Here is a 20,365-nt window from a genome sequence, read left to right as displayed (position 1 = left end):
AAACCCAGAGTGACAGGACTGCGAAGGGGAGGGGACATCGAGAGAAGATTGGTGTGATTTACTGAAAGTTGGTGAAGTAAAGAGAAGCAGATGATGACAGAGATCTGGTTTCTTATTTTGGAAGACGTCCGATTTATTTTACCAATGTGTGATCCAACGTGTCGCTGCTGTTGCTAATCATGATTGCATATGCAGTTGTAGCCAAAGCCATTCAGATCCCAATCCTAGGAAGCCTTTTCCGTGTCAAGCATTTTTTCATATTACAGAGACAATGAGGTGCTAAACGCAGACTTAATAAATCAGTCCAAACTCATTTAGACCAGACTTGCCTACTCCGTGTACATTGCAATGATGGGAGGAATTTGGTAAAAGGTAGTTTGTTAAAATCATGCATTAAAATCTCATGTATAGCAGGAAATGGAAAAAGAGGGGACAAGAGAAAGCGTATGTGTGCGCTCTCTTACCCTGCTTTGTCAAGGGTAAGATTTGAACCGAGAAAGTTACTTTGAATGTTGCAGAATAGGTGACACATTCCTTCTCCACCAGAACCTCCCAGACATCGCGGCTTGGCTTACAAGGTTGGAAGGTTTTTATTTCCTAGTTCTGTGCGGAGTCAGACAGCCCACAGATGCGCTGCATCCCTTGTAAGAGTCAGAGAGACTTACCGATGGCGTAGTTGATGTGCTTGGCAGGAGCTGTGTCCGTCAGCCAGGACCCTTCGACTTATTTCCCAGAACTGACAGGATCAAAATCTTTTTGTGTCAACGACAGAACAGATACAGGGACACGTTAAGGGCAGGTCTGCCAGTTAAGGGGATTCATTGTCACACATCTGTGTGTATCCAGCTGTGGCCGCACACTACCATGATGTGTCAACACCATTGGCAAGATGATCTCCTCAGTCAGTTTCTAAGCTCGCTTTGACCTGGAATCAGGTTTCTCAACAGATGTTCTTGTAACTCTTTTTCCAGCAATTTGCCTCTCTTTCCCATGGCTATGGTAAGAAAGTTCCCTGTATGGGCTACAGCAAGAAGATGTGCCTAGGGATGCATTGTTTAAGCCCATAGTTTAAGCTTGCCCTAGTGTGCTGGAAGTTTCACAATTGCACTTGCCATGATTTTGCCTTTCAGCTACCCGAGCCATTTCTGTACGTTTCCCTTTTGGCCTTTGCCTGGCAGTGAAAGGAAAAATGATACGATCAAGGGGATAATTTCTGGATTTTTTTTTTTTTCACCCTCCCCTTTCCCTTATTTCGTTTGTCTCTCAACACTCTCAATACCTTTGTAGCAAAGACTTCAGGTGCTTCCAAGCAGAGTGCAATGGAATGGAACAAAGTGCCCCTGCAGACCAGACTGCTGCACGCCCCGGGGGTAAGAGGCAGACTGGTCCTTATCCCTCAGATCTCTCCCTTGATTTGTACCTACTTTACAAATCCAGGTTACAGCTCTGGTCGATGTATTCTGCCCTCAAGTGCCCTGCAGTAGTTCTGTTGATAGCAGTGGAGTTGCTCAGGAATTACACTAGCAGAAATATGAGCAGAATTTGGCCTGGGGATGTTTCCTAACCAATGAGAGAACAAGGAAGAGAAGTATCTTCAAAGTAATGCAAACACAAGCCATTCTTCCCAGCAATGTGTTTCTATGTTTGGACATCATCCAGATGGCTCTCAGTCATCTTAGCTGTACATGCGCTTGGTGGTTTTGTGTATAATTTTCCTCTTTCTAAAACAGGGCTTGGTGCAGGTTAGAGTTCTTTCAAAGGCAAGGAGCAACTCCATGTGCCTTCAGCTGTTCTGCTTTAGCCATTCAGTTTGTAGAGAGGTGTAATACGATACAGACTCAATGAGGTTAAATTCACACCTGGCTTGACTCCACTGGTTTTTAGTGGATTTACCCTAGTGACGCATATGGCCCATCTGTTCCTCCTGCACTCATCAGCAATATATCCTCCTTACCATCACACTGCTTGATTATATAAGGACAGCTGAAGAAGTCAGGTGATTATATTTAGACCGTTCCCCCTTATTTTTACCTCTTCCCCAAAGCGAGGCACAGCTAAGTGGTCATTTTTCAGCTGTGCTTGGAAGGGTTTTGCCCTACACTTGCTGTGCACTTTTCAACAAGGTCCAGATTTTTGGATGTTTGCATTATTTATTATAAACCAGTGCAAATTCTCATCAAATTTGTAGAATTGTCACTTTGGAGCAGCTCTACAAAAATCACACATTCAAATATCTACGAGTTAGAGGAAAATTCCCTCTAGCCTTTGTTTGCAATATGTACATGAAAGACATCTGCAGAAGAGGACCCCCATGGGATTCACCCTCTTATGGCAAGAAAATTTGGGGCTGAGCAGACCTCTTAATTGGGTGCCTTACAGCAGTTTCTAGCGTCTAATTGGGCATCACGCTGTCTTTCCAAGGAATGACTCAGTCCTGCCCCATTATATCTCCTCCTTCTGTATCAGTATTATTCTTATTATGACACCTCCCAGGCAAGCTTGCATCTCTGAACATGAAAATAACTCATCTTAATGAGAGTGAAGTGCATGTCGCCTAGCAACACAGCATCACAAGGGTCTTCATATGCTGAGCTGGGAAAGGCACTTAACTTAATGGGGCTGTTTTCACTGCACTGTTGTGTCTTTGAACCAAGTAGTACGGGGGAAATATTTGCGCCTAAGAGGGAGGGAGGTGTGGGTAGAATGCATCATTAGGGTGGAATCAATGTGCAAAGAGACAATGTGCCTTAGTTCCCCAGGTTAGAGGGGAAAGTCGTTTAGGTTTCAGGACCTAGTTTCTCTTGGGAAGGAGGCAGACCATTGCCCAGGGAGAAGGATCCCATGTTCTTAGAGAGCAGCTGCTATTCTCTCTGCCCTGTGTCTTGCTCACCAGCTGTCAGAATCCATGAGATCTATCTGATGAATCAGTGCCAAACCTGACAAATCGGCTCTGACGGGTAGCATAGCACAGAGAATTGAGTGAGCGCAGATTGGAGATGACATATGATGATAGCTAATGAAAATGGAATTGATAAGTCTTCCCCTCTAGAAATCATCATGCCTGTTTTCCTTGTGTGAAAAGGCTGGGGTTTGTTCTGCTCCTGGCCCCTTGCAGAATGGAGAGGTGGCAGCAGCATTGCTAACTCACTTGGCCAGTGAAAAGCACATCTATTGCTTTATTTCCCATTGCAGACTGCCCCAAATATTGGGAATTTTTAGCCCGCACGATGATAAGCTACCTGCCTTTCTCCTTATCAGCTACCAGAGGGGGGAAATACAGCACGTGTAGTACTTTCCTGCAAACAATAGGGACAGATAAGCTTACTGGAATGAGGATAATTCATGACTGCTATTCATGGCTGCAGCCCACTAAGGCACAGGGATATGCTGTGACAGACAGCTCTGCCTGAACCTTAGGATTTTGACATAGATGTTTTTCTCTTCTTGATGTTTTCATCAGGCTCACCTTCATCTCGGTCCTAGAGAGTGCAGTCATGTTAGAGTCTCAGTCTCTTTCTATTTGCAGGACTTCTCCTATGATGACTCGAAGGTGGAGTTTAATGTTGATGCCCCGAATGGAGTGGTGATGGAAGGCTACCTCTTCAAGAGAGCGAGCAATGCTTTCAAAACATGGAATCGGTGAGTAATAACTCATATTCCCTTTGATATTTGGGCTAAGACTCTGAACACAGCTAATACTTCCTGCACAGGAGCACGCTTCGCTTTTAGTGAGATCTTAGCAATTGTTATCATCACTGGAAGGATTCTGAGCTAAGTAGTTAAAAGCTAAGTAGTTAAAATAGTTAAAATGAGGTTGGTTTGGTAGTTTATGCATATGGAGACTTTTCTTTTAGGAACATTTTGCATGCAGGTTGAGGGAGGTGATCCTTACTCTCTACTCGGCACTGGTGAGGCCACATCTGGAGTACTGTGTCCAGTTCTGGGCTCCCCAGCACAAGAAAGATATGGGCTTACTGGAGGGGTCCAGTGAAGGGTCACAAAGATGATTAAGGGGCTGGAATATCTCTCATGAGGAAGGGCTGAGAGAGCTGAAACTGTTCAGCCTGGAGAAGAGAAGGCTTTGGGCGGGGGGGATCATATCAATGTGTACAAATTCCTGATGGGAGGGAATGAAGAAGAGGGAGCCAGACTTCTCAGCAGAGCCTAGTGACAGCACAAGAGGTGATGGGCACATATTAAAAATGTGAAATTTCGTCTGAACACAATGTTGTGGTTTAACCCCAGTTGGCAACTAAGCACCACACAGCTGCTCGCTCACCCTCCCCACCCCCCGGTGGGATGAGGAAGAGGATTGGAAAAATAAATAAAACCCGTGGGCTGAGATAAAGACAGTTTAATAGGACAGCAGAGGAAGAGAAAATAATAATGATAAAAGAATGTACAAAACAAGTGATGCACAATGCAATTGCTCACCACCCACTGACCAATGCCCAGCCTGTCCCTGAGCAGTGACCGCTGCCCCCGGCCAACTCCCTCAGTTTCTATACAGAGCATGACGCCCTATGGTATGGAATAGCCCTTTGGGCAGTTGGGGTCAGCTGTCCTGGCTGTGCCCCCTCCCAGCTCCTTGTGCACTCGGCAGAGCAGGGGAAGCTGGAAAGTCCTTGACCAGTGCAGCAACAACTAAAACATCCCTGGGTTATCAACACTGTTCTCAGCACAAATCCAAAACATAGCCCCATACCAGCCACTGTAAAGAAAATTAACTCTATCCCAGCCGAAACCAGGACAACAAGAAACTGCTTTTTTACTGTGAGGATGGTTAAGCAGTGGAGCAGGTTGCCCAGAGAGGTTGTGAAGTCTCCATCTGTGGAGATATTCAAAAAATCACCTGGGCACAGTCCTGGGCAACCTGCTGTGGCTGGCCCTGCTTGGGCAGGAGGTTGGACTAGACGATCTGAAGAGGTCCCTTTCAACCAAAGTGACTCTCTGATTCTGCTCAGAACCTGTTGGCTGCAAGTAAGATCAGAACCTGAAGCCACATTAGCATAACAGCATCTGAGTAATCCTCCCGAGAGAAACAGTATCTGCCTCATTGCAATGGTGTTTTAAGACCACATAAATTTTCTACCAGCACATTATAACTCATGCTGAGCTTGCAAAGCCACTTGCTTTGCAGGTCTTTGATATTGGTGTGTTGGAGACATGTACATTAATCAGTAAAAGAGCTAGATGCTGTGTAGTTTATGTAAGTGATTATTATTTTCCTGTTCAAAAACAAGTATGCTTCTTTCTGTGAAGCTGTATGTTCCTTTTAGGCTGCATCATGGAATGAGCCAGCTCATGTTTTGCTGCATCTTAGTAAATGGAGGAAAAAAAAAAAAAGAGTGCCTTCCACAATGGAAGAATGACCAGGTTCCACGCAGGGAAGACAGGGCGCAATGCTGCTCGAGTCTTGCCCTAGGAAAGCTGTAAATTTATAACAATTAAGAGAAATACCCTAATACAGCAGGACATGCCACGAGTGTCAAACCTGTCTATTTTGGGACGGGGGAGATTTGTGAGAGTGGAAATATCAACTGTGCTGCCGGGAGCTGAGAAATGGCTTTCTGTGCACTGACCCTGCTCTTAATAATTTATAAATATTTCATCTGATAGGTCACTGGGAATGCCAGGCTCATATGCCTCCTGCAGTAGTCAGGAGTCTCGGCAGCTGCCAGAGACCTTGGGAACGTGGAAGCAAAGGTTTCATGTTCTAGCCTTGCTCGATATTTGTGTGTTTAGTTTCCCTTGAGATAGTCAATGGGTTTCATACGTGGTTGTGCAAAAGGATTCAAACCCTTCCAGTGAGTTTCTAATGCATGAGATCAATGCCTTTTTGACCTACATTTCCTCCTCTCGCATAACAGGGAAATGATACAATATTAAGGGATCTTTTACTTGGCTATGGGATACATTCAAAGTATACACCACAGCAAGGCTGAAATGTGCTGCTGTTAGATTTTTGGAATAAATAAACACTAAATGGTTCAGTGAACAGTTTGTGGTATGCACAGAAACTGCCTGTATTTTCATGGAAAAAAGACTTGAAATTATTAGAGATCTCTGAATTGATTAGATAAGTGATTCCTTCTGTCTGAAGCTTCCCCTAGGACTAAGGAGATTCCAGTCAAATTCAGTATAATTTTGTTACCTCTCAGGCTCTCTGGTCGCCTGAGTTTGTGCTGAGTTTGCACTTGGGGGAACCAGAAACCACAACAGCAGCTACAACACAGTGCACCACCGTGTTTGACGTCAGTGCTCACGAGCTGTTGCACTGGGAAGGTTTCTTAGCTGAATTTTTATCGGTCTTTTAGGATTTCCTGCTTGGTGCTTCCTAAGCAAACCATAGCCTCGGTCCATAGCATGGCTGCTTTCACTGACACCACGTTTTTGCGGAGCAGAAGGTCGTTCCAAAGTGTGTCAGGTTAATGTCAAGACCTGTGCTTGACTCATGTGACAGAGAGGAACGGTTCCAGGCAACTCCCTTCTAGCAGCTCCCCTGGCTGTGAATTCAAGGGTCACTCCAAAGGGCATTTATCCTGGAGGGAACATGACTCTCTGGGACTTTCTGGTTTTCCTGATGTCTGAGGTAATGTTAGTGTCAAGGGCTCCAATTTTTCCCTGTCCCCCGAATCCCAGCTATCTATCCTCCCTGTATCCTCCTACATCCCAGCCGTACACAGTCTGTGTCGTCCCCACAGCCATCTCTGTCTCCTCAGTCCCACCCACTCTTAGCCATATCTACCCACATCTTAGCTATTCCCAGCTCCTGTAGCCTACTCATCACCTTCTCGCTGTCACTCAGCTCTTCACTGTTAGTGCCTCCCCCTCATGTGAGCGGGAGAGGGCAGGCAGAGAGAACAGCAGAATCCACAGCTCAGGATATGGGGCCGGGAGCCAGCCCCAGGCAGAAACGCACGCTGTGGGGTGGCGAGCAGGAGAGCACAGCTGCAAGGAGCGGGAGCAGAGACCAGAGCCCGAGACAAACTTTCCGCTCAGCTTCATGTGACAGCAGAGCTCCTTGAGTATAGACTGCTACTGTCACAGCAGCTCAGAATGACGCAGAACCGTATCAGCTCATCAAAATGGGCTCCCACATAAATGGGATGGCCTCCAGTTACCTGTATTTTCCCATTTCTCCACAGACATGTCAAGTCCTTTTGTTGTCTTTTATCTGTTTAATATTTCAGCAATGACAAAAGACAGAGAATCCTGTCTCATCTCATTTTCCCAGGGAACCTAGTTCTTTTGCAAACAGAGTATGTAATACATGCTCTAAATAACATCTTGCTGCAAGCCTCTTTGATTCTTTATGCTCAGGTATTCCAGTACCACCTTCCTGAAGCTTAGTGATGGTCATGGCTTCCATTGCCCTCCATGAAGATGATCAGGTTGCTAAATCTTAGGCTGTATCTTGGAATGAGGAAGAGACTTGGAGGTTTGGATTTAGCACCGGAGATTAAGACACCAGGGAATTACCTCTGCTATCAGCATCACATGGACCTTCTGTCACTTGTATTTTAGTGGAAAGCTGCTAGCTGGTGATTTGTTGCCTCCTGAGACGGTAGTCTCCCTTCACACACGCCTGTCCATCCTCTAGCCATAGGAAACAGGAGCTTTGGCATTGTTTGGCTTCCCATAGGCTGCAGTGGGTACAGAGAAATCAGCCTGGTGGGTAGCATAGCCTGTAGAAACAGCAAGATGTGCAACTCATTCGTATTATTTTCTCCAACACTATTTGTAGAGCTGCCAGTTAGCAGGGTTTTCTGAGATGGATTTTTCTTTTTCCCACCTGGAAGTTTCTTCATGATGTCAAGGAATTTCTGGCTTGCCTTATGACAGCCTGCTTGGAGAGGCAGCAGGCATACTGCATCTCACATGGCACGTGCAAGTAATCCAACTTCCCCGGTAAATGTCAAGCGTGCCCACTGTGCACATATGCAAGTGCAAGTATGCTCTAACCAGTGCAACGTGTGCTCTAACCGTGTCCCACAGGCACTGGATTTACTACCTGCACCAGGGCCAGCGTGCACACACAGACTTCTGCCCCAGAAATCATAGGCAGTAATATGGGACTGCCCCACGCCTTTGTTTCTTCCCATCTTTCCTTCCTTCTTGCTATACATCGACGTATCTAGAACACTTGCCATCACAGCGTCTCAATGCCAGGAGTCGTTCCCTAAAGCTGTGAATCCTTTGGTTGTTCTCTGAGGGGGGGCACGGGAGAAGTGTGAACTTTTCTTGTGACTTCTTGGAATAAATTATGCTCTTCTTAAACGGAGAGATATCCTGCTCTGCCACAGAACAAACTGCCTCTCTGTAGCTCTGCCGTTCACTTGTTCTGATGTCTGTCTCTCTGTCTCCCCTCAGGAGGTGGTTCTCCATACAGAACAGTCAGCTGGTGTACCAGAAAAAGCTAAAGGTCAGTGAGGCTACCCCAGATGACACTGGCAGATTAGCCAACGTGTCTGGTATCCTGCTTTGCTGGGGACTTCAGCACCATGGCGGGGGAGTGGGGTGGAAGGAGTGGGGAGGGGAGTTGGATCAAAGGGACCGCAAGCCCATTCAGGCATTACTGTGCTCCAGAGTTAGACTGGACTGAGAACTAAGTGGCAGCAGATGGTGTTTGTGGAGATGTAAATATTCCCGTTCAGGCGGGGAAGTTAGTGGAGTCCCCAGTAAGCCTGCCACTTCATGTGCGTGTTGTCCCATGCTTTGATGCTGTATAACCCCTTCCTGTTGCCCTAGAGCTACCCAGTGGTGGGGCTGGCTCTGCTCTTTCTGGTCTCAGCGTATGCTAACCAGCAGGGTTTGGGAAGGAGTTTTCGGAGAGGCCTGATTATGACACAGATTCAGGGAGCCAACAAAGCCACCTGTTCTCACCCTTTCAGGATGTCCTCACGGTAGTGGTGGAAGACCTGCGGCTCTGTACTGTCAAGCCGTGTGAAGACATAGAGAGGAGGTTTTGCTTTGAGGTCGTCTCACCTACCAAGTAAGTTTGGTGGCTTCCCTAGGCCATCCTTATGGTAGCTGGACTGTGCATGGAACTGCAAGAGATTAGATTTGAGCAGATGCTGCCCTGGGCTATTAAATGTTGACTGGGAGATACCATTGCCTGTACTCCAGAGTCCCTATGAAGTTGGTCAGACATCAGCATAAGCCAGATCTAGGCCACACAGACCTAATATACATACAGACAGTGAAACTGGCAACGGTCAGCTTCTCAAAACAGCTAGCAGACCTGCCTGGAGTTTTTGAAGAGGTAACACCTCTGACAGCGCAAGCTTGTAGGATTAATTTTTGCCCCTTTGCCTGTCAAATCAAGGTGCTGCCCCCATTGGAACATCTGTGCTGAGGATGAAGTGGAACAGTTTTGACCAAAACGCGCACCCTGATCTTTTGCTCTTTCCAACTCATTTTCTTCCTTCCCAGGAGCTGCATGCTGCAGGCTGACTCGGAGAAGCTGCGTCAGGCCTGGATTCAGGCTGTTCAAGCTAGCATTGCTTCTGCGTACCGAGAGAGTCCTGACAGCTACTATATTGAAGTGAGTGAGGGGGTCATGAAAGATCCATAATTGTGTCTTAGAGCCCTGATAGTGGGCTTTTGGGCTGTGGCAGGTCCAGTGTGCGTGGGTGGACCATTTGGAAATACTCTTCTGCCCTCAAGGAAGGGAGCCAATGTCAGTGCTAACTCAAAGGCAACAATTGTTCACCAACCAAAGCCACACTTACAAAGCTGGGCTGAGATAAAGGCAAGGCTTTAAATCAGTGTTGTCCTGACATCCTCACTTGCTTGCCATCACTCTCTGGATTGATGTTCCCCTAGGAATTATGTTCCCCTGGGAAGAACTTGCTCCCTAGCTGGGACAAGTGCAAGCAAGGCACCATGATAGCAAAGTAGTTACATAGTCTGCTGGACGATGCTCTGCGTGCTGCCCGCACTCCCAGAGCAGGGATGGGGTGGAGCTCTGTCTTGTGGCAATAATAGAGATTAATGAGGCTTTAGCCATTCCTTTCTTGAGTTAGCCCTAGTTTATTCTTCTTCAGGTAATGCTTCCTGTCAATGCTTCTGCTATGCAAAGCTCTGGTTCGTTCCACAGTGCTTTGCAGAATCGTAGAACCCTTTTTTCCCTGCAGAGACTGGACCGGACTGCTTCCCCATCAACTAGCAGCATTGATTCTGCTACCGACTCTCGGGAGCGCAGTGTGAAAGGAGAGACCATCTTGCAGAGAGTGCAGAGCATCCCTGGGAACGACCAGTGCTGTGACTGCGGTCAGCCGGATCCTCGCTGGGCCAGTATCAACCTGGGCATTCTGCTGTGCATTGAGTGCTCTGGTATCCACAGGTACTGCGTGCATGTGTGCTTTGTGCTGCTGGACAGGGATGGATTGCAAGCTCCTGGAAAAAACGGTGGAGCCTGAATTACAACTGTAATGACTATAATGTTTGTACAGATAGATTCAAAAGTCATTGCTTTCTGCGGTACCTGTGTGTGTGGATACATCTGTATATGCATACGCATAAAACTCTGTGCTATAGGTGCGTCTGTATAGATGAATGCATAAGAACTGGATTGATGTTGTTCATCTTATGATGCATGAGCGGTTCTGTTTGAGGCATGTAACCATTTCAGTTTTCTTCCTTTTGGATAAATAGGAGTCTGGGTGTTCACTGCTCCAAAGTCCGATCTCTCACACTGGACTCCTGGGAGCCAGAGTTACTGAAAGTGAGTGTTGGCTTTTAACAGCAAGAGATAGAAAATGGTGGACATGGAGGGAGTCTTACTTGGTGGCAGGCTAGACTAGAGGGAAGGTAGCTCCTCACCTGAGAATTTCATGCATTCCCTGTTGTATTGCAGCTGATGTGCGAGCTGGGGAACAGTACCATGAATCAGATTTATGAGGCACAGTGTGAAGAGTTGGGTCTTAAGAAACCGACAGCAGGGAGCTCCAGGTGAGTCCGAGTGCACACACTGGCCCTCTCAGCCCTGTGGAAAGCTATCCATCCACACAGTAAACCCAATACCCTAAGCTCTCTGGAAAGTCAGATTAAGAGTGTGACTGGCCCTTCACTGAGGGCCCAAACTACCTCAGGTGCACCTACCTCAGCCCACTCCCTCTGTAGCTAGCCTGAGCTTGACTCTTAGAAAGGTCTGTGGGGCATTAGCAGCCAGCAACCTGGTGAAACACGCTTGAGAACCAGGGCTTGCTGGGCTTACACCTGCTCTGAGACCTTACAAATACACGTAACTGAAGCACATGGTGTTGCCTAGGGCTGAACATCACATTCCACTCTCAGCTACACACTGCACTTCTTAGTTTTGCTTTGAAATGGGAGATATTTTTAGGTTTGAGAAACTCTCCCTTCTTAATACAGGCCTCGGCGATTTTTAGGACTCAAAGCCAGGTTGATAAAATGACCCAGAGCAGCTTTGTCTCCTTGTGGCTGTCTGCTTTAGGCGAATCGTGTGACCCTGTGCGCAGCTTTATGCTGTTCTTCTCTTAGGCAGGACAAGGAAGCCTGGATCAAGGTGAAGTATGTGGAGAAGAAATTCCTGAAGAAGCTGCCAAATGGGGAGACTCTAACAGAGAATGAACGGAAACCTCGACGCTGGTGTGTGAAGAAGTGCCAGAGACACAACAGCACCACGAAAGCACCCACGGCTCGTAGAAAGTACTGCCATGAAGCAGGCAATGCATCACCAGCCATGTTGTCATCAGGTGGGAACCTCCCTTGCCCCACTCCCCATGCAGAGCTGTGCTGGCCTGCCCACCGCTCTTTGTAGGTGTGTGCACAACTGCCCTAATAACACGTGTGGCCCTGTCTTTCTCTAGGACCTGCAGCCTGCCAGAGGTATGAGCAAAAATGCTGTGGCACAAACCGTGTTGACACAGGTCTTTAGAGCCATTTCCTAACATTTTCCATCTGTTTAAGGACGTTCTTGTGGCTAAAGGAGGAGATCATTATGCTAGGGTGATCCAGCGACTTCTAAGCTTGCTTTGTGCGTTTTCTTTTGTATTCCAGCTTCCTGCTTTTTAAAAAGTTTCAAATCCTTTTATTTTTACCTGCCTGGTCTGTAAGAGAGGCCATGCTTATGAAGGGTTCTGGCTGCTCAAAATGCTCTGGGATGACTTGGTCTGCAGTGTATCCCCAGCTATGGTCAGCTCTTTGTTATATTTTGATGGTGTGTGTGGGCATGAGTATGGCACTGGACACATCTGGGGTACATTGGACATGCAAGCTCAGCCTGTGTAAATACAGCTGTAGAACTGTGTCTCATTTGTTCGTTTGCCTGTTATTAACTATGTATTTCAAAATCTCTGTGTAAAATAGCAGCTACGCTGGAGAGGAAGTTCCGTCGAGATTCCCTCTTCTGCCCTGATGAGCTGGACTCTCTCTTCTCCTACTTTGACACTGGTGCTGGCTCCGGCCCACGCAGTAAGTACAAAGAAAGAAAGTGTCTCTGCTTCTGGCACGCTTTACCTCCCAGCTCTTCTAGGGCATGTGCATTGCACCAGACCTAAGGCAAGGTATCGGCCTCACTGGAGAGAGGGTAAATATTTCAGAAGAGTGATGAGGAGTTAGTTGCACAAACTCCAGCCCATTGCTCTTTTATTGCACTTATTATTTTAATATCCTATCCAGTCAGTCCCTGGTGTTTGCATTCTGGTGGATGGGATTTTTGCCCAACATCTTTTACTTCCAGACTATGCATTCCATTGGCTTTTTTCTGGTTTTAGTTTTGGCTTTTAATTTTTTTCCTTTTTTAGCAAGTCTTACTGCGGACAATTTTTCTTTTTGTGTTTGTGACGATGAACTCCCCTCATGTTCCGTCCACCTTCCTCTAGGTGCCAGCCACATCTCTATGCAGCATCCGCTAACAGGTGGCCCATGGAGTGGCAGTGGCATTGGTCCCGGTGGGAGCGGTACGCCGTTCCTCCTGGACGGAGGTAAGGTGACGCTCTGGCAGCTAGCAGCAAAAGAGACACCCAAATTTTACTTGTTCCAAACCAAGCTTCAGAAGCAGTTACGTATTTTCTTTCAGCCAAATGATTGGAACCCATACGTTACCAGTCCCTTGTGGGAAGGGCAGGCTGGCAGGCTTTCAAAAGGCAAAAAGCTTCCTAGGGTTTCCAGCAGGCGAGTTACTACATCTTAAAGGAACAACTGTCCCTCAGATGAGATAAAGGATCCAACCCTGTACACGTGGGATCTCATGGCAAATAGGAAGAAAGACGTGTTCACTTCAAACGCCCCACATCTGTCACAGGGTAGTCGTGTGGTCCGTTACCATGCTTAGCTGAGGAGTCGTAACTTTTTAAAACTTAGCTCAGTTGCTTGTTATTGTATGAACTTATGAGAAATATTTAAGGTCCTGAGTCAGCACAGCAGAAAATCACAGGCTTTCCTACAAGTACGTGTTATCTCTTGAAATCAATGAAGAAGGTGCTTTAGTGCTTTTCTGAATCAGTGCCTTAAGGGCTATTCCAGTTTCAAGGAATTCAGCATTATTAGTCAACAGAAACAGTACTTGGGAGATGCAGGACTTCAGAGTTGCTCAACAGCCTTATCTTGCTCCTGTGGAAGAAAATAGGAATTTTATCGCTGATTCAGTGGGAACAGAGCTGGGAATTTGATGTATTAATATTCATGTGATATGAGCCAGATCCTCCTTTTTTGCTTTGATGTAAATCTAGAGTAGTGCCATGTGGCCTCGTTGGAGTCACTCTTTACTTGTACTGACATAATGGAAAGCATAGTCTCACCAAGCACTGTATTTGCTTTCTACAGAAAACAGCAATGATTTTTTTGGCAGCAGAAACATCCAAAAAACGATCCGCATGATATGTGCCACTTTAAACCTTTCCTGTTGTAGCTTCGTTATCTCCTTTGGCTATTGAACAGTGGTGAAAGATTACTTGTGAGCCATGATTTCAGGACCACTGATTTTTATCTGGGGCCTAGCTGTAGCTGCTCGGAAGATTTCAACAGACAGCCTTTAAGGTTAAGGTGTCTTGTTCTGCTGTGGTTTTCAAGGCTCAGATCTTTAGTTCTTGCAGGCTTTCCTGCTATTACTCTTTGCAAAGACTACTCAGCTCATATTTTAGAAACACTTTGTCAGCTACAACCTGGCTTGTTTTTCTTTCTAATCACAGTGGTTTGAGCATAGGTCTTGGGGTAGGTCATGGGGATTTAACCTCTTGAGTTCTGGGAGGACAGACACTCCCAGCCCTTACAGTCACTGGGAAGGTAAAAGCAGCAAGAAGCTGAGTCCAGCCAGAGGTCCCAAGCGGGCCGGGCATCCCTCAGGACAAAGGTGATCCCTGTTCCTGCAAGGGCAATTCCTGCACATGCTTATTCCTTCCTTTCTGTCATTTTCTTGACTGTTTTTGGGTGCAAGCTGGAAAAGGTACAAAGTTGCTCTGCCACTGACACGTTGGGTGTCCTTGGCCAAGTTGCTTCATCTCTTCACGACTCCATTTCTTGTATGCAGTCAGCTGTCTTGTAACATTCACCAGCTAAGCAGGGAAGGTGGGAAGCACTGTGGGGAAAGGGAGGGGATGTCTGTGAAGGTGAATGAGCCAACGGACAATGCTTTAAGAGTTTGGCTTGAGATACACACTATTGATATTATTTGGCCCAGTCACGGTCAATAATCTGTCACAAGAGCAATGCCTTGGCAAGTGCCTCAGTGACAACTGAAAAGCTCTGGGGAGAGCACGGATAGAGTGGAAACTGAGATTATTAGTGGTAAAAGCAGAGGGGTGTCTTTATTTGCATATGACACTGCATAACCTGCTGCAAAGCTGTCTCTGCTGCTGCTCTGCTCCAGTCTACGTCACGGCATCCCTCATGGACTGCAGCAAGGGCTGTCCTCAACAGTCCAAAGTGCCATGGCAGTGTTGGAGCATCCCTGCATGAAGGGCAGCGTGGGGACATGGACACCATAAGGCTTTGCAGTTTTTCCTTGGGCAGTTTGAGTGGGGCTAAATGGGGTAGCAGTCCCCCTCTCCCTTGCCAGCAGTGCCCGGTGCAATGTGTGTGTGACATTCTGCGCAGCCCTTTTCCCCTGTGGTCTCAGCTGTGCCTGGTACTGGAATGCCTGTGTATTAAAATAGGCTTGGTTTTTCTTCTGTTGGCCCTGCAGGTCTGAGCAGTGACAGTGGGCTTGGAGGAAGCACGGACGGCAGCACTGATATCCTGGTGTTTGGCTCTGTGGTGGACAGCGTGACAGAGGAAGGTGGGTGTCCCAGGCTGTTGATGGAAGCGTGGGGAGGCAGCTAGCGCTAAGGCAGGATGGATGGTCAGGACTGTCTGGTGCCATGAACAACAGGGAACATAAGAAATTGGAAATGCGAAGCTTTTGGGTCATCTCTCTCCATCCTTTTCTGCCTCTTAGAGTGTGAGGTGTCAGAGGAGTCAAGTGGTGAAGCAGAGATTGAACAGGAAGCATCAGATTTGGAGGACCTGAGGGAGCTGCATCCTGGCTTGTTGATCTACAAGGCAGCACAAGCCCGAAACCTGCCTCTCATGGCAGAAGCACTGGCACATGGTGCTGAGATCAACTGGGTGAACGATGAAGATGAAAACAAAACTCCTCTGATTCAAGCTGTGATGGGGGTACGTTGTGCTAGTAGCTGGGAGGCCGTATTTGGGAACGTGGGGTCTTGAATCCAGTTCAGAGTGTGCTGACAACAGGCAGCTTACAGCCTGGTACGTGCTCATGCATCCTCTCAATGCTGCTGGCTGAATTTATTTAGAAATTCCCCTTTACCTTGCCAGGGCTCCTTGATAGCCTGTGAATTCCTGCTGCAGAATGGGGCAGATGTTAACCAAAGAGATATCCGAGGCCGGGCTCCCTTGCATCACGCCACGTACCTAGGGCATACTGGGTAAGTTCTTTGCACATTGCTCTGACATGCTCCATCACCCTTGGATTGAGATTCAGCCTTAACACACAGAGTCATGGGGTGAGGTGGGCAGGGAGCTGGGTTTTGGTGAATCGGTTATTTGCAACACATGCCTTCTTATGTCACATCAACAACTTGATTGTCTTAAGGATAATTGCCCCCATGAAGATAGATGGGGGGTAATTGGGCCCCTGTACACCCATTCCTTTCTCCATGCCACTGCAGCGTTTCCTGATTTTCTGTTTTTTAGACCAATATAAGTGAAGCTGTGCCTGCCTATGGAAGGACAGGGCCCTCTGCCCACTCCAGTGTGGGGTGGGGGACCTGGAATTTCTGCTCTGACGGTCTTTTCTTTCCCTTCTGCAGTCAGGTCTGCTTGTTCCTCAAGCGAGGGGCAAATCAGCATGCGGTGGATGGTGACGGGCAGGACCCGCTCAGTATTGCTGTCCAGGCAGCCAATGCAGACATAGTTACCTTGTAAGTGCAGCCAGGACTTTCCAGTGCCTATATACAGGAACGCTGCCTGTAAATAGCCATCAGGGAAGGAATAACCAAACCTCTCTCCCTTGTGCTTTCTCTGTTTCGCTCTAGGCTGCGTCTGGCTCGAATGAATGAGGAAATGCGAGAAGCAGAGGGCCCCTTTGGACAACCAGGTCAATATCCCAGCAACAGCCCTACTGAGCTGCAGTACAGGAAGTGTATACAGGAGTTCATCAGCCTTAATATAGATGAGTGTTAGTGACAACTCCCCCACCTCCCCTTTGCTGTCTTGAAGTTGGGCTGAATTTCTAGAAGCCCCAAGAGCCCCATCCTTGGTATATTGGTGTTTCTTGCAGATTGGTCTGTTTTTGATGCCTGCACATATAGGTTGAGATGCACGCAGGAAGGAAAAGGGGTCTTTCCTGTTAGCGTTAGGTTCTCATGCTTGACTACTGGATGGTTGATTTTGTGTAGGAGACTCCTAGGGCATAACCACAGACCATGGCATGTGGACTTGAGTGTGTGAAAAGTATGGGAGACGAGTTTAGCATTAAAAAAAAAAAAAAAGAGAAGAAAAGGAAACCCTCTATCACCAGGAGAAGCCCGCCAACAATACGATCAGACAAACCTGTCTCTGCTTCAGTGTAGTTACCGTGCACTGAGTTCTCGTCTGAACAGTTTGTTTGGAAGGGATTCTGACGTGGAGCCCTTCCTCCTGGCAGCGTGACCAGCAGCCTGCTCTCTCGAGGGACTGCTGCAGCGTCTGGGAGCTGCTGGGGCCAGTTTAGAAAACTAAGAGATGACCTCTAAGTCAGGAACAGGCTGTTTTGTGGGGCAGGGATGTTTTGCTCCAGAAGACACAACAGGAGGGGTAGGATTGAGAGCGATGGCTACTCACCTTAATTGCTCTCAGGACTATACCGGCCACGCTCCCCTTTTTTTGCCCTTGGTGGTTAGCTGGTCAAAGCCATAGCTCGCCTGCTTCCTGGGCCAAGATGCAATCTGCACAGTGTTATGGAAGCAGCAGTGCTAATTTTTTGAGGCTGGGAGAAGCTTGTCGCTGGCGATGGGCTTTGTGTCAGGGAAGAAAAGCCACGTCCAACTCCCACTGCCTAAATGGCTGGCTGCGCGATGCAATTTGACTTTGGTTCAGTTTGTTTCCCGGTCGCTTCAGATTTCTGACTTAGCATCTCTGTGAAGGAGACTTCTACTTGCATGTGTATCCCTCTGTGCTCTCCCCCTGCCTGCTGAAGCATGTGAGTAGGGCATCTCAGCAGCTGGCCCAGGGGCTTTTGAGTTCCCCAATTCCAATGACCGGCAGAATCTTCTTCTTTTTGTTTCTTTCCTTTTTCTTGTATTATTCTTTGCTGGAGTGGGGGAATGTGTTTCTACTTAGAGCACTTTGTTGCTATGTTTATGGACTGTGTTACAGTAGCTCTGCAGAGATGCTGCGGCCATGTAATCCTGTCTCAGGAGGGCTTACAGAGCACCCATGCCCCTGGCAGATTCTCCTCTGGCTGGGAATTTGGATGCCAAGCTGAGATGTGCTCCTGTAAGAGCCTCTTCAGAGTGCCCTCAACTACAGTTGACACCAGAATTGTTCAGGACTCGTGGGTGGCTGTCCACAACTGGTATTTAGCCTGCCTGGGCACCTAGGCTGCTGGCTCTGGGGTTGGGCCATAGTGCCTTACAGATAGTGCTGGGATCTTGAGGGGGTCAAGATCTCGCAAGGAATGCAAGAATACCAGGCAGAGTTCCCCATCCTCCTGCATTACATCAGCAGTGATACACAATCATTATTTTTCATCCAATACGTGTCTGACTTCTTTTTTTTGTATACTGGTGCTGTCGTGCTGCAGCCCTTAGCGGATTAAACCTTTGCAGGTTTGTTTCTGTTGACGTAATTGTGTCCTCAGATACTGAAGCAACAGTGATCCAGCTCTTTGCTCAAGGTACTGCCCTCAGAGACTGAACCAACAGCACTCGGTGTCCACCCACACATCTAAAAGTGGAACAATAAAGAAACTCCACTTAGACTCTAGTAGGGTGTCCTCTCGGTTCGAGGGAGAGTCCCTGCTTCCTTAGGAAAGTGCTGTCCCATCCTTTGCTGCAGCCAGACCACAGTTTTCTGTCTCTGCAATCTGGGTATTGAAGTCCATCTTTGTCTTGTAGCTTTCCCATTCCTGTTCCCTTTGGAGCTTTGGGATGCACGGGACCAAGTGCTGCGTTCTGATCTCAGTCCCAGTTGTCTATTGTGGATCTGAAATGGTCCTAGTGACTGTGCTGAAACTGCTGCAGATCAATGGCAGTGCAAAATCTGGCCCCAGGGCCTTTCGCGCTTCCCTAAATAATAAACATCCCTTCCAATCTTGGAAAACAAAAATTAATGAGCTTGGTCCCATCAGCCTTTTTATCATTGGCAATGCCTTTCATGGCATTTTCTCCATCTCCCCGCTCTTTCTGTCCCAGGAGGCCAGCGCTCTGCATGCAGCATGCTGCTGCTGAACCTGGGCTATGTGACTCCTGGCTTGCGTCAGCCTGCGAGGCACAGCGCGCTGATGGGTTGGAGGGGGAGGGCACCAGGCAAACTTGCATTCTCCCTTCTTAGCTGTTCCGTGCCTGGTCTGGAACTCCCCTGTAGTCTTTGGCCAGGCAGCGCTCCCTCTGAACTCTTCTCTGAGTAGAAGCTGTAGGACGGGCCCTTACCCGTTGGCAGGGGGCAGATCACTTGGTCTGTATTCATATTCTGTTCAGCTGTGGCACCCTCAGGAGTGGTTCAGGACTGCACGTGGGATGCAGCAGTGTGGCATAAAATGCTGTCATTGCTGCAATGCAGTTTCAGAGGAATGCTAGGATGTATAAATCCTTAGTTCAGAGGACAATTTCTTTGAGTAGGGACCGCGTTCTGATTGTAGCTCCCACGTGTGACTCTGGAGTCATATCACTGAATGAAGAGGGCTGGCTCCAGGCATACACCCGTGTAAGCGATACCAAACGTAGGCAGAGGTGCGCTGTGCGTAGCTGTCGCTGCAGTGCAGCTACATGGTCTCCTTCAGTTCGCGTTCAGTATGCCCTGGGTTACGTACCTGTCTTCCTGATACCCGTGTGAAGGCGTAGCCAGCATCACTGCCCGCTCAGCGTTTCTTGTGCAGGATTACAGAAGGTTACCACTTCACATTCCCATGGAGCTTCAGCTTTCAGTCCTTTGCGTTGAACTTTGTCGTCTTTTGGCAAAAGTCACCCTAAATTTAAATGGGCTTCCCCACTGAGCAGGGTGGTGGTGCCTTCACTTGTGTGTTGCTACCCCATTTGACACCCCTTCCTCGTCAGTTGAGCCCTCTTACTCTGCAACTGGTGGTAGCGTTACTATCGGTCTCCATGGGGTCAGGAGCAAATCCGTAGTCTTGCAAATCATCTGTGTGAAAAGCCCTGCAGACCTCGCTCCTCTGTGCGGAGCTCAGATGGTGTTGGATGGTGTTGTCCAGTGCAATGAGGTGTGGTGCTGAGCCTGCTGGCAACGCAGCAAAGCCCCGAAGCATGGCCCTGCCTTCAGCAGGGCTGTGCTGTGCCGATGGTTAGAGCATGCAGATCTCCCTGCGGCATCCAGACCAGCAGCACTCAGTGCTCAGCACAGGAGCCAATACCCAGCCAAGAACTCGCTCTGCTTCCTGGGTTAGGAACCGAGAGATTCTCTGTAATGAATTCTCTTTGATAATCCTACCCCATTTTATACTGATCTGCATCAATTCAGACACGTGTCAGTGCTGACGTCCCCTCAAGTTGTGCCCTTTCCTAGAAAAAGGCCACGCCGAGTAAAAGCTGGCATCTTTCAGGGTACTTCAAAGATCTTGAAAGTGAAATAGATGTTTCGCCACTGCCATGGTCCTACTCTGTTAATGAATTTCAGCATGATCATTGTCTAGCAATGTTTTTTACATGTACAGCAACTTAAAACACCCCAATTGGTTTTC

The 20,365-nt window shown here is 47.8% G+C and overlaps 1 protein-coding gene across 1 annotated transcript in view; it reads left to right on the top strand.

The window, feature by feature from the left end:
- The window catches only part of ACAP3 (ArfGAP with coiled-coil, ankyrin repeat and PH domains 3), a 109,553-nt gene that overhangs the window by 80,079 nt on the left and 9,109 nt on the right, over nt 1–20,365 (top strand). Inside the window, exons 11-25 of the mRNA XM_075520185.1 lie at nt 3,527–3,639; nt 8,374–8,425; nt 8,895–8,995; nt 9,436–9,547; nt 10,140–10,348; nt 10,660–10,729; nt 10,862–10,956; nt 11,509–11,723; nt 12,337–12,441; nt 12,852–12,953; nt 15,152–15,244; nt 15,404–15,624; nt 15,787–15,896; nt 16,281–16,391; nt 16,506–16,567. Of these exons, the coding sequence (XP_075376300.1) occupies nt 3,527–3,639; nt 8,374–8,425; nt 8,895–8,995; nt 9,436–9,547; nt 10,140–10,348; nt 10,660–10,729; nt 10,862–10,956; nt 11,509–11,723; nt 12,337–12,441; nt 12,852–12,953; nt 15,152–15,244; nt 15,404–15,624; nt 15,787–15,896; nt 16,281–16,391; nt 16,506–16,567 (1,771 nt within the window). The remainder of the gene's footprint in view (nt 1–3,526; nt 3,640–8,373; nt 8,426–8,894; nt 8,996–9,435; nt 9,548–10,139; nt 10,349–10,659; nt 10,730–10,861; nt 10,957–11,508; nt 11,724–12,336; nt 12,442–12,851; nt 12,954–15,151; nt 15,245–15,403; nt 15,625–15,786; nt 15,897–16,280; nt 16,392–16,505; nt 16,568–20,365) is intronic.

This window comes from Mycteria americana, chromosome 18 (genome assembly GCF_035582795.1).
Source record: "Mycteria americana isolate JAX WOST 10 ecotype Jacksonville Zoo and Gardens chromosome 18, USCA_MyAme_1.0, whole genome shotgun sequence".
NCBI classification, from domain to species: Eukaryota; Metazoa; Chordata; class Aves; order Ciconiiformes; family Ciconiidae; genus Mycteria; species Mycteria americana.
Note: the sequence above shows the minus strand (reverse complement) of the source record. Positions and strands in the feature narration are given on the sequence as shown.